This window comes from Arctopsyche grandis, chromosome 1 (genome assembly GCF_051622035.1).
Source record: "Arctopsyche grandis isolate Sample6627 chromosome 1, ASM5162203v2, whole genome shotgun sequence".
Classification (NCBI taxonomy): domain Eukaryota; kingdom Metazoa; phylum Arthropoda; class Insecta; order Trichoptera; family Hydropsychidae; genus Arctopsyche; species Arctopsyche grandis.
Window position 1 is genome coordinate 18,975,466 of NC_135355.1, and position 18,593 is coordinate 18,994,058.

The following is an 18,593-nucleotide window of genomic DNA, read 5'->3' on the forward strand; positions in this document are numbered from 1 at the left end:
TTCACATTCTTTTATTATTTTTCGTCGTATTGCTACTAGAGCCATATTTTCTAATCCGCTAAATTTATTTATTTGTCTTGAAGAAAATTTAACCGAATGTTAAACATTTACGTATGAAATTTGCCAGGATTTTCGTGTTGCTGATGCTGAGTACACATGCGAAATCGGTATGCTTATTTCAGGATGTGTTTATGTATCTGAAAATCCATTATCGCGAATTGAATTCCCAAACCAAAAAAGGAATATGAGGTAAAAATAGAATGCGTAGAGATCCATGGCGAAGTCGTGTGGTCACTATCTGGGTTAGCCTCTCCCGGATCCATACCACTAATGCTTCGCCACATACAACATTTCATTGACATTGATTTTTTTCACACAAATGAATTCCACTTATGTTCTCCTCACTTAGTTTTAAACCTTTTTACCCCCTGTAATTCGCACATACATACATATATTCGAGTACAGTCATTGTTGACGCTCATTTACCTGATGACCTTAATAAATGTCATTTCAGCAAACTCCTTGTTGAAAACACCTTGATATCTCGCCTATACGTACAGGGGATTATACTCGTGAATCCCAAAAATAAATTAAGATTTTCTTTGAAATTCTTGGCACGAAGTGAAATATTCGAATTTTCCGTCCATCCACGGATTCGCGCTCATTTCTTATTGTTAATATTTTCACCCATACAAATATTCCTAAATGGGGAATTCATAAATGAAATTTCGATTCAAAGGTCAATTTTATTCTTTATGTACAAACTTAGAACTGATAAGGTTTTGGTTAGAATTCGTAAACCGGAAGTAGTATTTTTTTTAAAACAATATTTCATTATTTTATTTTGACCTTTTAAATTATTTTAATCTTCTTGATATTTATTGTATTATAAATATCAATAATTGAACAAAATCTGACAACCAGAAGTAGAATTTTTGTCTTTTGCAAGTTTCAATAAATTTGCGCTCAATTTGTATCGAAAATGCTGTCATAGCTATTAGTATTTCATAATGCTGCTGGTATGTGTGAACGTACGGTTCAATATCGAATTTTGTTTTATGACCTCTTAAATCATAGGTTGGTCACATCCGAATTTTTTATATTAGTGTATGCGCAAAATTTTTAATTGATCTCATATAGCATACACACACCGTTACTACAACTATGCACGTACGCTTGTATTTCATGGAAACTGTAATGGTGTGTAATACATATACATACCCATGACAGGAAGTTCTTACCACTAGCGTAAAACTCGTTTTTTGTCGATTTTGCTAAATTTTAGAACAGGAAATGAAACAAAACTTTTTATTATACAAGCATAATATATTCATCAATAATATTTACAAAAAAAAAACTGTAATTAATTTAATATTTAGTTGTCCCTCCCCTATTTGTTATAACAGCCCGAATTGATCTCTATGCATGACTGTATTGTTTTTTTTTGATTTTTGAATTATTTTTCCAAGTATCTATTATTATTTTTTTTAATTATCTAACGTAGTATTAGGGCTGTTATAAAAAATACTTTTTATAACAGCCCTAATACTACGTTTTCCGGTGAATTACCAGGCCATAACAAAATTCGAATATTTTTTGTGGTCAGGTAGTTGTTAATTGTTTTGGCCGTGTGACATCTTGCATAAAAATTTAATTATGTGCATCCATCCCCTCTGATTCAAAATAAGGCAAAAAGACGTTCAATAATTTTTTTTTGTATTGATCCTGCCCCAATGTACGGGCCCAGCCCCTTTTCCGCTAATAACGGACCACACCATACAGATGCATTATATTTAGTTGTTTGAATGGTGCATTCGTCGCTCAACTTCTCGGAAGGTCGTCTTCTGATGTATTGGACAACATCTGTCACTATCCTTAGAATTGTTTCGTCAGAGAAACAAACCTAAAATGAATGAAAAATTAGTACATAGTAGGTTATCAATTATTTTTTAGTTTAATATTAATATTTAAACAATACCTTTTTCCAATCATCAACAGTCCATTGTTGATGTTCCTGAGCTTTTTTTTCATCGTTGGTGTCAGTTTTGGCTTTTTTATGGGAGTTCGGCTCTTGACGTTAACTTCACGAAATCTACGTTGCATCGTCCTTGTGGAAATATCGATACCCTCTTGGTTCAGAATAGCTTGAATGCCTTTATTAGGCACCTTACGGTTCTCCAAAGCTATGGTGATGATTTTTCGATCCGTTCGCGGTGTGGTTTTTCGTTTTCTCCCACATTTGTCGTATAATGTAGCAGTTGGAGAAACTCCCGATTGCACCAATTGCGCAATATGGGCTACCGTAGGGTGAGAAACATGAAATTTTTTTGCAATTTGTCTGTAATATGACTTTTCACTAATAAGCGTTGCAATGGCCACTTTCACATCTTCTGAAATGGTTTTTTTGAAAAAAAAGTTTGATTAAAAAATCAAAAAATATATTAAAGCGAACGTAAAAACACAATAAATTATACACAATAATATTAATTTACAACTTATATTTAAAAAGAATTAAAACAAATCTATTTTTAAGTCAATAATTGTTAATTTACGCAGCGTGTTAACAGGGCGAAAACTGGCCGTGAACTGATTCTTTGTTTCTTTCATCCCCAGTTTCAAAATTTTCGGTTTTTTTTGGTTAAAATAAATACGTGTTTCCCACATGTTTGTCAAATTTGTCACAAGTTTCGCAAATTACGCTAGTGTCATGGGTCTGTATGTACGTAAAACCCCTTCATGACGACAAAACAAGTACATGTTCGATAATGGTCTTTTGAACTATTGACAAACGTAAAATATTCATGCGACATGAATTGCGGTTTCCTGGGGTTGAACTTTGATTCGTTTATGGATCTAACATTAGTACTGAAAGACAAATCATTTATACGGCAGATTAGATGCAATGTGTGTCGATGACCTGCTACGTTGTTTAAATTTATCTAAGAATTTACTTTTAATGAATTCTACAAAGTTTGGTATCTCAGCTTTCTTCTCCGTATTTTTAGTTCATTCGGTCTAAATTGTGGACTTTGAAACTTTACTTATTTGGCCATTAGCCCAGAGTCACGCTTCAGCACATATCCGACATCTTGTCGACAAACCTTTAAAGAACCTTATCAAATGCGCTAATGACTTTGCACCAATTGACCTTCATTTTCATATAAAATATTATCAGCGTTTTATAAAGCATAATAAATGACATAATATAAAATGCCACGTCAATATAGTGCAAAATTAGTTAGATGCGATTAACCCGACTTCCGAAAATAGTCCATTTTCGTGAATTTCCGTATGTGAATAATGTCATATGAACATTTTGCCAAGAGAAACAGCTTTTTGGCGAGCAAATTTCAATTCAGACGTTTTTAAATCAAAGTTTTTTTTTATTTGTAATTAATAAACGTTTTTATCAGAATTTCTCCGTTCATTGATACAGGTCACGATCATACGAGTTTGTCATATTGCACGACCGTGTAATTTAACTTTTTTGTACACCAAATATTATCAAGGCTGTAATAATGGCAATTTTCTCGATTTGAATATATATTGTGCACCTTTCATACGGCCTGCCCTCGACCTCATTGAAACTAGTTTTTATTTTCATTTTTTGCAAATTTGCTTTACCAATCTATTCCTTGCTTAGATTGTGTGTGCATGCATACATGTACATATGTATGTATGTACCCATTGTACACATTTTTTCACCATCCATCCCATAATTACATATGTATACAGCTAATTTTGATCTAATGCATTAAGTAGATCAAAAACATTCATTACTAACACGTTAATTACAAATGTTTATTCTCGTCATTGAATCATTTTGTACAAACCTCCTTTTAGCTTCACTTATTTTACCCATATCTTTCAATACAAAACATATTTTTTGTTCGCTTTTCAGACGACACATAATCATTCATGCGATTTTTTTACATACATATACAACCATGGCCGCCGATAGAAATCCCAGGCCCTGGGAAAAAATAATTTCGGCCCTACTACAAACTAAAAATAAAGATTTTATACATATATTTTTAATATGCGAAAAATGTATCAGAACTATTAGAAAAGTACCTATATATTGGATGCTATTTTTTTTAAACAATTGAACAAGAAAATATGATAGAATAGGCCCTAGAACTTTACCTCAGCTCCCCCCCCCCTCTCATCGGCCCTACATACAACGATTGATATAGTTGCGATTTGTCTTTTTTTATGTATGTATATAAAATACGTTTTACTGGTTAGATGGTAATTGCGTTCTTTTGAGATAGCGACTTTATCACATCACTAAAATATGGTTTATCGTATGTAGTATTATTTTTTCCTTTTAACTCTGTAGGAATGAGGCTTTTATGGAAGTTGATAATTCGAATGACTCATGAATATGTACGTAGTTACATTCAAATTATTTTACCTGAACCTGCATTTTCGCATTCTCTGTAATTTTCGTATGAGTTGAAAAAAGTGAGCCCTTTGCTCGGAAATTGAGGTATACGTACGCATGATTAATTGATACGCGTACCTAAATAAAAACAAAACCCTTCATGATTTCGTATTCAAGGCGCAGGTAGAAAATATACACGTTCATATGCGGCATCCTCGTGAAATTCTTCTCGGTCATTCAATTCCATCATTGTAATATTTATTATTTTTTCGGTGTTTTTGTTTGTGGAGATTATTTTATACATTTAATTGGACAAATATTAGGCAGCGTACCGAGACTTTGGTCATGCTCAACCGATGAAGTGGAACATGACCAATCGGAAAAATTTTCAATGCTAGACAAGCGTGAAATCGATCTTTTGTATTAGGAAAATTTTTCCAACGATATATTTTCTCGATTTTCGAACATTCATTGAAAGTAGGTTGTTTTCTATTACATTACTTCTTCAAAATTGTATTTTATGACAAACCCTAAGAAGGCTTGAAGACTTAAAAAACAAAAAACGAATGTAAAACCTTTAAAAATTGAAATCTTTATTATTTCATTATACATACATGCATTATACTTAATATTTTATGATATTTTTGCCTTTACTTGTGTAAATATTGTATATCATGTCATAGCATCTGAGAATTTTCTTTTGCATTTGTACTTATTTAGTTTAATTATTTATTTATAAAAATTATACCGCAGTGGCGCATTGCATCAGCCTGTAATGCCACTGCGGTATACTTTGTACATATGTTTGTACATACATATATGTAAATGAATATATCCACTAATAATTAATAAAATGAAAACATACATATTTAAAAGCTTTTTTTTAATCACTGCCAAACTACTTTGTATGGACAGGTGACAATTAATCTAACATGTAGATACATACATATGTTGGAAGTTATTAAAATTAAAACTGATTGAAACTTCACGATTATAATGAGAAGCCCTGATGCATGAATTATTTTAAACATTAAATAATTTGATTTTATGTAGGAAAAATTTGTTTTATTAGTCGTACTAAGTATACGATATTGCGCTCAAAAATTAGGTATCTTAAGATAATATATGTTTAACATGATTTACTATGCATGTGATGTAGGTCATGTCGGTCGTTGATATTGTATATTTGCGAAAATTTTCTCGGAAATCTGGCGATTTTAAAATTGGACTATGGTTTATTTTGCCTAATTGCTTTTTTGCTATGACTTCTTTTATATATGTATATAATTTTTGGTCAGATTTAGAGTTGAGCTGATGTCTTTTAATATTCTAATACTCATTTGATTCGCTTGAGAGAGCAGCATGCACGTGAGTTTTTTGCATGTCAGTGTTCTTGTAGCGTTCCCCGACGCGTTTCATCGCCCCAGGGCGAATGATGTCACGGCTATATTTGGCGATTCCTCTCCTCGTTGGACCAGGTGCCGTTTGCTAAACATCATCGCTACGTCGCTCTAAAAAACCATCCATCGTCTATCAGTCCATCCAACGCCCACTTCTTGTATTCTCTTTGTTTTCATGTTTGTCATTAATCAGACACGGCTCGTCTGCATCACGTCGACTTGATCCTTTGACGAGGTTAGGGAAGACTTCGACAGCATCTACTTGCAAATTCCTAATCTGCATTTGAATGCCTCAATCACTTCACAATCTTATCAAAAGTTTATTGACAATATTTATTTATTTTATTTTATTTATTACAATCAATGTACACTCGTCATTACAGATCGCTCCAATGCGACGAGTATACGATAACGGCCAGAATACAACAATACATAGAATACAATCAGAATACATATAATATAATAATTAATGAAGTACAGAAATAATAATCATAGAGACATCTATGGATTTTTATAAACATTATAAACACGATATTATAGACATGTCTATAGATTTCAGATTACTGTGCATAATTTCTACAAATTAAACACACAGATTTGTGACAACAGGAAATGATCTATTACCAATTTTCAGGAACCGTTTCAACAATGATCAGATAAAATTGACAAACTCTGATAGAGAAACGATCGATTTGAAGTCACAAACCCCCAAATCTAGCCAGCAGTTTGACGACTCGAACCATTGTTCTCAGTGGTGCTAAATATATACGCTACCATTAAGCCAAACTGCTGGCTATGATTTAATATGATAATATGATTCAATTTCTCTAATTTTACCAAAACTACTATGCATGCAATAATTATATTTACTTTTACAATGATATCATTGTGTATTTCAAAGGATTTTCAGAAAATTTTTTGTTCAAAATTTCAACTTTCCATAAACCTGCATTCTTGATTTTTAACATTTTTTTTTAATTTAGTACAAATAAATACCGAAAATAAAAAAAGTACCCAAGTGCCAAAAACTGCAAAATCGGTTTCATGCCAGAAATACGTTTTAGATGCCAGCGACAATGTTTTAAAATATGGTCTAAGCCCCCAAAATCATTTTTAAGGGTGTATATTATATGCAAGTTAGTATTGACAAAAACCGATGTAAGTATGTATCTCGAAATCTAAAAAATGGAACTTGGGTCCTTTTTTATTTTCGGTATTCAAGTTAAATAGTAGTGTTATTCTGTTTGAATCTTAAATAATTTGTGCTTGTACAATTTCTATAGTCTTTATAATATACTCGATCACAACCTCTACCCCTACACCGGTGATGTAAACTCTGTTGACATGTAGGATTTTTTGATTTTAAAGTCGGAATTTGTGATTTTAAAACGACCTAATCACCATGAAAAAGAAAACGCGCGCATTACGTCTCCAACTGTAGCGCCCCCTTACTCAAACGACGTACACGAGGCAAAATTCACAATAACACAGTGTTCCAAAACCTGTGCGCAAAAATATATTTAATTTTTTCATCAAATTAAATAAAATATGTACATTTTTATTTTTTAATTTTTGTTTATTTTTACAATAATAATTTTAATAAACAAATACATAAATTTATTATTAAATAAAATATAAATTTTAGAAGTAAATATAAATTGATTTATATTTAAATAAAATTATTCTGTTAAGAAAAAAATGTTTTTAATTTTCTTCGAATGTATAAGTTGAAGTTCAGTGACTCGGAATTCCAACGATTATTAATTTCATTTGTTGATGCTTCAGAATATGACCGTTTGAATTGGATACACGGAAAACACAATCAATTTGTGCCTTCTGACCTCTATATTTTTCAGATTCGCAAACGAGTGTGTGCAAGCAAAAACAAATCAACGTTTGGTCGTAGGTACATACTATGTCTGTATGTACGTAGTTGCGTAAAATCCAAATGTTATTATTCGGAGAGCGCGTACGTACGCTAAAATGATTTTGTTATTCGTCCGATTTCTGCGGATATCCGCCAGCAAGTGTGTAAGCATGACTAATTGCCATTTTGGAGTCCATTATGTACAGAAACGCAGATTTTTTTTTGCTTTCAAAAGTGATAATGTATGTAAGTAACCGCAAACTCCGTACATTTCGGTTTGTTCCGGCCAAATTTCAATTTTAACTCACATATGTACTTTACTTTGCACAAACGCGTTTAATTATACGATGCGTTCAAATTAGCACGCGATTTTTCCGCTTAGGTTTTCCCATGCTCTTCGTGTGGACATTGTGAGTCATGTCGGCGGTTTCATTGTGCAATTGGAAACATTTTTAATTCAAAGAATCACAATGCAAACAGGAAAATTAATTTATTTCTTAGTAAGTAAGTAGACTGTTTAAATTAACAAGTTCATCTTAGTCGATTTCATTAAAAGACCTAACTAAGTTTTTCCTGGAGGTTTGCGATGAAAATCTAGATCACTAGAAAATTAATCTCACGTGCTCATATTACATATATTTAGTGTTTATGAGATATAGCTAAAACTGAGAATAGATCAATATTATTTTTAAACTTCGGGGTCATCGCACAGTCGTATGTTCTTCCGGGCTCTAGAGAATTTCCTCTATCGAAATTTAGGATTACATGTTTTGTATTTTACTTAATGTGACTTAATTCTGTCTAATGGAACTAAAGTAATTCAAGAAATCAACATACTGTTGTTTATTTCTATAACTAAGTATAATTTTTGGGTGTACTTTTGTAAATTGTACCAACTGTTTTAGTTTTATTAGATGGCGCTTTGTTTATTTAGAATATATATAATCGCAATCCATTCACTTCATATTGTGTACTGTGCAATATTCAATATTTGTGCGGAACTATCTATTATGCAATTAAAAAACTCTCACTCGATTATTTCACTCGCTCTTGATTCGCCTTGTTTTCTCTTCTTAATACGTATGTACGTATAATAGTTTCTTTTTGGTTTTCTTGCGTGTCGACACTGGGTGCTTATCGCATAATTTGGCACATCTGCAGAGTTAATATTCCACTAGCTATTCAATATTTACGATTTCTGCTAGCTTAAAAGTCTACGAAACCATCATGCTTTTCTCGGAATCGGTTCTTATGTATGTACTTATATAGTTTATTGTCGATAGGCGATTCTATCGAACGCAAAACACATTCATTATTCAAAGTCAACCGACCTCGAGTAATATTGAGCGTCCTACATACAGTTTGAAAGTTCAATTTCACTTGAGGTCTACGATTCCTTTAAAGCGGCTATAAAATATTTTTCGCTTGTCAAAAACTTTGTGGTTTGTTTTTCATAATTTATAGATACATTATAAGCTTTTGTTGTCTGTCACCCTTACGATTATTTCGTAGTCATTTGTTGCCGTCTAGACTTATTGATTTAGCAATTTTTTAACACTATATATAATTGTACACATGATATGTACACACGTGCGTAAATTACTTGTACACATATTCTTCTCGGTAAGTTCAATTTCTACCACTAAAATCATAATATTTTTATTTGTTCAGTTTTGCAATTTTTGATTCATAAATTTTATAGCGAATCGATCACCGTTTATTTTCATGTTTGCACAAAAACATATGTTCATTTGACTTCGAAAATAATATTTTTCCAAATTATTTTCTCCTTGTGTGTACATACATACATTTGTTTTTTGCTTGGACAAGTATAAAGACTAAAAAAAAAATTACAATTATCAGAAGTTTTTAAGAATGCGTGAGATCTCGCTGAGAACTCTAACAAAAAGACATACACGAAGGCATATACACATGTATTCATGCTTATTTGAATGAAATAAGGGTGCAACACAGATGGTGGAGTGAGGGGGTGTTTAATAAAAAACACATTAAGTTATGAGCAGTAGTTTAGTAATGGGTACCATTTATCGGCCCGGCAAATAAAATGAATGCCCCTCTCTAAAATAGATCGCACAACAGATTCGATTTTCGCCCGGCAAATCAAACGTCAAAATAGGTTGCCAGTTACAAAAATAAAATTTAACAAAAATAAATACCGACCCTAATAACCTAATCTTAAATGACTATTCAGGCCAACCCTAACTTAACCTAACCTAACCCTTAAACAAATAAGTGTTGACTGCTAAGATATTACGATTACCCAATGGAAATGTCACTGGCTATGATTTCACTGTAACTTCAAATTTTATTTGTGTTACTGGCAACCCGTTTCACGTTTGATTTTCCGGGTGAACGCCGATTCTGTCGTGCAAGCTATTTTAGAGATGTTAATTTGACATTAAACCTCATTTTGACATTTGTCGTGTAATTTATTTTTTCAGCCGTGCCGTAAATATTATCCCTTTAGTAATAGGCTGTGGTTTTTTTATCGATTCGTTTCCAAAACCACCCGTTAAAATATCAACGGACACTACACTAGTTAATTGCGAACGGTTAATCGCTTTGAATTTTTACCTAAAACGTCGCCATCAAGTCTCCAAAGATTTCGCGAGGACAAGCTGTTTGTTTGTCTGTAATTGGCAGCGAAGTGATTTGCAAAAGTGTTCGGAAGTGGGTTAAGGACTTTCAAATGTACCGAACAGTATTCGCGCGTTAGAAGAGTGAGTTTTTTTTGTTGTGTTGCCGTTCGCCAAATGCGTTGCGCAACGAGAAATCGTTACGTTCAGAGATAATTGCACGCGTACGAGAGCCGATAGATTGATTTACCTGGTCGCCAGTGCTTTGTGCCGACACCTGATGTTGCAAAAACGTGCCACATTTGACTTATTAAACGTTAACGTGCCCCGTAATTTTAAAAACGTATTCTTTACGCTGACGTAAATGACACCGGATAAACTATTACATACACTCAAGCTAATAACCGGGAAAGTTAGTAAAAATAGGCAAATATTCTCAATTGTAATATATGTATCTATGTATGTATGTGTATTTATTTAATTTTATCACTTTTCGTATTTAGTTTAACCCATGTGTGTCATCATTCAGACTCTACTCGATTCTGAAAGTTTATTAATATAATGTAAAATGTGGCCAGCTGAAATACACAGTTGTGTCACAATTATGCAAACATATCATACATATTAATCACTCACAACAAATTCCACCGTCATTTAGGTGATAAAATTTTGTTAAATACTTTCAATTCTGATTTTATAAACACGAGAACACACTTTTTGGATTTTTCCCAAAAAACTATTAAGATAATTTTTTCAATTACTTGTATGATTTTCAATGTTGATGATTTTCAGTAAGGACTTTTTTTCTTATATTTCTCTTTTTTTTTTTTTAATTTATCAGTTATTTAAGGTCACAAACAAAATCAGGGGTTAACTTTATGCATAGATTTTTTTATTTATGCACGTGATATTTTATGTACTTTTTTATTGGATACGTGATTAACAGTAAGATGACAGATGAATAAAGTTGAAATATTTAGTCCATAGTTAGCATGTAGCCAAAATGCAGCCAACACGTTTTCCCCATTTTTATACATTTCGCAAATAATTTCAATATTTCAATAAACACGTAGTAAAAATACATAGTTTGTCCTGTTTTAATATCCTTATCATCCTTATCATCGTTTAATAAACTTTTGTACTGAGAATATCGCTACATATAAGAGTAAAATCAAATTTCATAGAAATCTCAAAATCATCTTTTTTTTGTCGCTCACTGTATATCCCTTTGTGCACATTCGGTCGACCCTCCATTGCGTGAGGATCCATCCGCCTCTTACAATTATAGTTCACTCACGCGTTTAGATTTGTATGTTTGTGTTTGTGCCTTTGTTCAATATTAGTCGATATTCATAGAAACAAAACATGCAACTTTTAGTCGACAACTTCGTTACAGATAATACATATGTATATCTGTAACGAAATTGTTACTTTAACTAGAAACAGCACATACATGCATATATTTTTTTCAAAATTCTGATCCTTTAAAACTATGTATGCATGTATATGGTGAGTGAAAAAGGCGAATTTTAACATTTTCATTGATTGTACCTATTGGAATATTTTCATCGTATCAAGGGAACATTAAATAAAAAAAATCATTTATTTTTAACCATCTCTTGTGCCTCCAACCAATCAATTTACAGTAGGTTTTTTTCATATATCTCTTTTTTGAGAATAGTTTCGATTTTTCATATTGTTTAAAAAATAAATAAATGCTCAATATTCACCTATCGAATTTTAATTGGGTCGTTTATGATAATTTTCGACTAATAAACAAGAGTTCAAAGTTGCCGTTTCTCTTTAAAGTCCCCATTATATACCCAAGGAAGATCTTAACGACTCCTATTTTCTGAAAATAACACTTCTCTCATACAAATAAACACGACTAAAGAGCGAAACGGCGACTTTTAATTCTCGTTTATGTCTAAACTAATCATTAACTACCCAAATAAACGTCAATAGGTGAATATTGAGTGTTAATTTTTTTAAATAGGAAAATAATTGAAACTATTCTCAAAAAAGAGATAAAGAAAATTTACTTTTTTGAAATTTTTCTCGAGATAAATCGATTGGTTGTAGGCGCAGGACATTGTTTAAAATCTTTTTTTTTTTAGTTAACGTTTTTTTTATTTAACGTTTTTTATTTAAGTTTATCGATGAAAATCCAAAATTCTATGTTTAATAATGTACTATTTCTATGTTTGCTTAATTGACCACTTTCCGAAGGTCGACTCATTAGAATAATTGCACGAACATACATAATACTTATCGAAGAACTGCTCTTTTTTTCTCGTCACGTAAATGATCGATTTCATCTTCGAGAGCACGCGTAATCACAATGTAGAACAATAGTAGTTAGTCTAATTCCCAAGTGTTTGAACGAGCGTCGTATGTGGGACAGTATGTATGGCACATCCCGTAGAACCTGAATGATGAAGCTGAGTGTGTGTAATCCCGCAGCTTGAGCGGCCTGGTGCTGGCACTCGGGGGCTCCGGAGCCTCCGCCCCCAGCGCTCCGCAGTCGAGGGCCCCCACGCCGCAGCTGCCGCCCCCGCAAGATCACACCCTCACCCACCACAGGTAGGCAATGACATGTGCCCTCCACGCTGGAACGTTTTAGTCAAAAACACTCGCATAATATATTTTGTGTGCGTGTGTGTGTTCGTTTATCTGTATGTGCCGTGCCTACTTAATTATCTTGTAACTTGTAATTATATGTAACTTTTTATATTTGAAAACGTTCCATTTAATGTGTGCATGCTTGCCTGCTTATATGTGTATAGACTAGTGGTGATCACGATGACCGAATAATAATGAAAAAATGGTCACAGTCTAATATGTACAGGACATAGTGTCGCTGGGAATTAGAAACGCGCCTTAATGATTTTCAAGATCCGGTCATCGTTGCTCTTCGCTGGTGTAGAAGTGTATGTAGTTTATGTATTGTGCATGATGTCCTATAGATTATTGATGTAATTCCATTTTTAGTAGAAAGTGCAGTAATAGGACCTGAATGTAATTCATGATGGCGCGGCCTCTCAAGTTTTTTTTATGTTAAATCTAGTACTTTTACAGGACATTTTATTTTTTTAACAGGTAACAAATTCCTTTCGATCAACTAAGAAATGGATGATTGAGTTAGATCAGTTGTGTTTTTTGCTGCGGAAAAGTTTGCACGGACTTTTCTAATTTGTATAGCTACCAGGGTTAAAAAATGTCTTAAAAGGTCAATGATTTATGTACATCACCTCACTCGGAGATAAATTAAATTAAATTTTCAAAAAATTTCCACTCTACAACCCTGGCTAATTCAACCGAATTTCACTTTTTTGGTTTATTTTCCTCTTAAATTATGTGGTACAATAAATGCCGAGTGTGAATAAAACTAAAAAAACCTTGTGAAAAAGTAGCTAACATTGGCTTTAACATTTTAAATAACTATTATACATATTACATATGAAAAAAATATTTTTTCACTGAAGTGACTCGATGATATCTTGTATACATACCATAGATATCTATGATACATACATATATCAATATGCTTTCTAAAATATTATGTATTTATCAGTGATGATACTACCTTCAACTTTCTGCTTCTTGATGTCAACTCGCATGTTACTTTTAGAAACAGTATATATATTTTTTACCACCAGCCCAATCTCGTAAATGTGTATAATTGAGGTACTGAAATTGTTGGTTGAACTGTCAAGTAAAAAATCTGAAAGATTTATGCCAAAGTCAAAATTTATCCAAGATGCCCTTAAATCAAACATGTTCAACAGTTCAATCGATGCAGCCATCTCCATTAATTAATTATGCACGTATTTTCATTTAATAAATGCGCAATACTATCATTGTTGGCTTTGTACATACGCAAGCATTTTAAAAGCCGACTTTGTTCAAATATTTGCAAACGATTGGTAGAATGTGTACCGGCTGGAAGTACACGAAGAAGAGGGGGAGGGGACGGGGGGGGGTTGTGCAATCGTAATAATGCTACAAATGTTTCGACGTGAAAACACCAAAATTTACACAAGTGTAGATAAGACATTCGTTTATCGCTGAAGTCATTATTTCAAATCAACACGACGAATATTTTAATGTTTACAAAAGTGACAAACGGCCGCACCTTGCGATTATTGTTACTCGTCCCATTGATGTCATCGCTCATTTTGTCTTCTCAACGGGTTGCATTCATTCCCATTTCGCATTCGATATACAATTAAAAAACCAACATTTCCAGACGGTAATATACATATGTATATAGTATCATTTAATGGAGCTATGCCAGTAGCATATCATAGCAGATTTTTAATGATCCAATTGTATTGTTCAAGTTATTGAATAGTTTGGCACGCGTTTATGTATCAATAAATTATATATGCCAGCACACATTGTTGTACGTGTGAATGGATCGATTTTGTATGCAGATGGGGTATTATTATGAATATAAAAAATAGTCGAATCGAATTTGTCACAGTTTCAAGTGGTCGAGTGTTCTCTAGAATTACACGGCAAACACGGATGTGAGATGTACTTAATGTGTTTCAATCAGACCGTAACCTGGAATCGCTGCCGGTTTTCGATACGTTCATGTCGATTATTCGTACTTCCGTTACATTATACTTTTATTTTGTAAAGCGTTTACGCAACGATAGCCTATGTATTTAAATCTGTATAATTCATTGTAGTAAATATTGCAATTTCCATCGTGATACGATTCAAATCAATTTTTTCGATGAGGGACTTTTCGTATATCTATTTTTCTGTATATTTTACAAGCAATTGGGTCGTGGCGAATAACTCCCACTGAAGTCTTCAAAGACAAGTTACATCATCTCATTTTTAATGTATAATTAACGACAGAGAAACTAGCTTTCGTTCGTAAGATCATAGTAATGTCGACATCGACAAACCCGTTCTTTGCTTGTGTGTGTATACATACAATAATTTTGCATTTTATTTCCAGTTGCGTCCAATAATTCAAATCAGAAAAACGTTTAATTTAATATTTTTAGCTTTGTGTATTCATTTTTACTTATGTGATTCGTTTTCATCTTTACTGAGGCGTTTAATGAGGATCCTGCTAATTCTTTCATTTGTTCCTTTCATCTTGCCAGAGACTGTCCTCATTTTCGCTTTCCCTCCAATCTTCCTACCATTACTTGTCGAGTCTCATTTTTCTTGGCAATAAGTCCAAAATATTACGTGGAGAGTATTTCCCTTATTGTTAACTCAAGGAAGATGAAGACGTTTGTGCGTTCACGGAGGTTTCTGCCCGGGTCGACTAGGGACAGAAATTCATGAAAATTCACAGAATTCTTATCTCGAATCCCAGGATAAACATTTCACTCAAAATTTTCTTCAAATGTTGGAATAAAGTCGAATGTATATCCTATGATGAAACCAGTGGTGTAGTGCTAAATAAAACTAAGTAGAACCAGGGCGGTGTTTAATTGTTATGACCCCCCCCCCTCTTTTTTCATTACTTAAAAATATGTATCCTAATATTGGTAGTTCAAATATTTACATAAAAATTCAAATGCTTGAAATTATGATAATTTTTATATTTTATAAAAACTTCCTTCCATACATACATCTTTGATATTTCAAACTGTGTTTGTTTGTCAACAGCAAAATTTTGCTTTTAGCAATGCCAAAACCATATTTATGTCAAAAAACTATGAAATTTTAACATGTTAATTTAGAAATGATTATTTATTTAAGCTGAGTTCCCTTATTTTATCTATCCTCAAGTGTATTTTTTAATTTTACTCATAAAACAATTTTCATATCAATAAGTGCCAGGGTGGCGACCTGGCCCGACTACACCACTGGATGTAACTATTATGAAGCAAGTGCATCCTTCTTAGATTGACGATTCCACGATGGAAGAAACTCTTTTAGATTCTGATGTACATTATGCAATTGTGTGTTTGGAGATAAATGAAGAATTAAATTAGGAGTTATCAAAGACAAATCTACAAAATAACGTAATTTTAAAATAGTCTTAATTAAAAAAAAAGAAATTTAAACACATGCTAACAAGAGAAAAAAAAGATAATTATAAAAAATCCTCCCTTTTGACTTTATAACCAATTTAGACTGAAATTGAAAGAGTTTTTCTAGTTCTAGAAATAGGCTTTCGGATTCTGATTTCAATCTTTTAATATTCCTAAGAAGCTAATTCAATAAATTTGCTGTTATAAGTTTCGTAATAATACAATACATAAGAATACGAAGTATAACTGCGTAATTCACTATTTGGCTGATTAAGATAAGAGAGCTTTGCCGCGAGCCGAGATTTTATATTGTTTTGAAGCATATAGCACCACCTGTATTTAATGAAATACTAAAGTTTAGCGTGTGAACGTGCACATTTTGCCTTGTGCAAAAACCTTGACTAGTTTTGCTAACGTGTATATAGCAAGTGTGCTTTTATACTGTGTAAATCCTACGTGCGTACCTACTGATTACAATAATGTTCCGAATGTGTCCTCGTTTCAAAATTGCAGAATAACGCTCTAAAGTAATTTGCATAATTAATAAGTATTTATTACGTTGTCTTATTCCGCCTACATTTTATTACAATTGTTGTGTAAAATAATAAAAAATATGTTCAATGCAAATTGTAATAAATTTTACGGTTTGATTCGCGATTTATGTTCTCATAAAATGCGGCTTATCGGCGTGCGGTTTTAAATATCTTTATCGATATCTCTCAATCGAAAATCAGCAAAAAGTTGTTCAATTTTCTTTGGTTTTGTAACATTTGGAATGTTTTTTCCTCGACGACTTTTCCGCTCTGAATCTACGTATTGCGCGCTTTTTAATTGTACTTGTCCACGCGAAGTTGGCAAAATTGCCGACAATTAGTTAGAGTTGCGGCTTATCGCGCCCCAAAGCGTGTTCGTTTTGTTACAGTCGATCCCCTCGGGGCTTTTTATTTTATTCCTATTTAATACGGAATTCCTAGAATTCATGCCACAACGAGCCATGACCTCACAAGTTGTGATTTACCACCTACTCGCCCATGTCGGATTCATAACAATGAACTTTGCGGTGGCTCTCTTCATACATATGTAGAAATATTTACTATCTTGGCTCCGTGGGTATACAAACTATTGATATTGAAAAAGGAAATGGGTTTTATAAGACAATTAATCGGCGTGTTTATTTGTAACTGGCACCTACTTAATATACATATAATAAGTTTTAATGTTGGGTTTTTCCTTGGCGCATCTGGAAGAGTTCAGGTGTAAATACTTCCGGCAAGATAAATCTCGCTTAAGCAAAACGTGTAGGATTTGATGACGTACAAATTTAATTTTTATTGATGTTATGTTATAAAATAAAATGAATTATTTTTCATATGTTTTTATAAATTTCATTGTAAAACACTTGTATTTATTATTGGAACAATATTTGGGTTCTCAAAAATATTCGTCTTATGCTAAATGAAAAATTTACAAAATGGTCGCATGGCAAGAATACACTCTAAAGTGCGACACGGACGCGTACGCGGACTCCAGCGGGGAGAGGAGTATCTTCACGTTATTATTAATTCGTAAAATTTTATTTTTTTGACAATTTTCTCCTACATTTCTTAAAAAATGGGAATCGCCGTTATCGCTGTCAATTCATGGTTTGATATTACTGAAAACACTTCAGGGGTGAGGTTTGCGAAGAAAGATTTGGCGTACCGGAGTACGTCTAGCATTTTTTGCATGTGCAAAACAATAAAAAAAACATGCACTGTATATGTACATACATATCTGTGTGTACCTTTAACTAATATTTCGAATCCGGAATCAGCAATACATATTATTAAAAGCGTATGAACCCGAATATGGCATGATACAATTATCTCATTATTCTACTCATGACTAACAATAAATTCACGAATCTAATAACTTATGAAGTTGTGCACAATCAACCTTCTTTCGTTTGTTTGTATTTTCCTGCCTCGTAAATGCTTTTCAAACCATTCCATCCATCATAATATTATTGGTAGTTAATGTGACAGTAAACTTTGCTTTAAACAACTGTCCAATTAATTCACCTCTCAATCCGTCCTCGATTTCCAGTTACGTGTTTATTTGCAAAACCTCCCGAGCTGCGACTCCACTGAAAATATATAGAATCCACAATTATTGTGACTTTGAAACCAAGACTTAATTATGTGGGAATCGATACGATTGACAATTTCTACTCTATCATGGTTTTGCTTTTGTCACTTATTTTTCTTAATAAATCTTTGCTGATATAGGTAATTAGAATTACCTTGATTTAGATTGGGTTAAGGGGATTTCTCCAGATAAATTTTTTTTTTGTCC

At 32.8% G+C, this 18,593-nt stretch overlaps 2 protein-coding genes across 4 annotated transcripts in view; one reads left to right on the forward strand and one right to left on the reverse strand.

The window, feature by feature from the left end:
- The window catches only part of LOC143912339 (uncharacterized), a 976,232-nt gene that overhangs the window by 947,909 nt on the left and 9,730 nt on the right, over positions 1 to 18,593 (reverse strand). The gene's annotated exons all lie outside the window — the stretch shown is intronic.
- LOC143912007 (uncharacterized) overlaps positions 1 to 18,593 on the forward strand; it is a 92,686-nt gene that overhangs the window by 35,392 nt on the left and 38,701 nt on the right. For 2 of the 3 annotated variants that reach the window (XM_077431118.1, XM_077431142.1), the window contains one exon: positions 12,715 to 12,834. The exons of the other annotated variant lie outside the window; for it this stretch is intronic. In XM_077431118.1, coding sequence (XP_077287244.1) covers positions 12,715 to 12,834 — 120 coding nt within the window. The remainder of the gene's footprint in view (positions 1 to 12,714; positions 12,835 to 18,593) is intronic. 3 annotated transcript variants of the gene reach the window in all.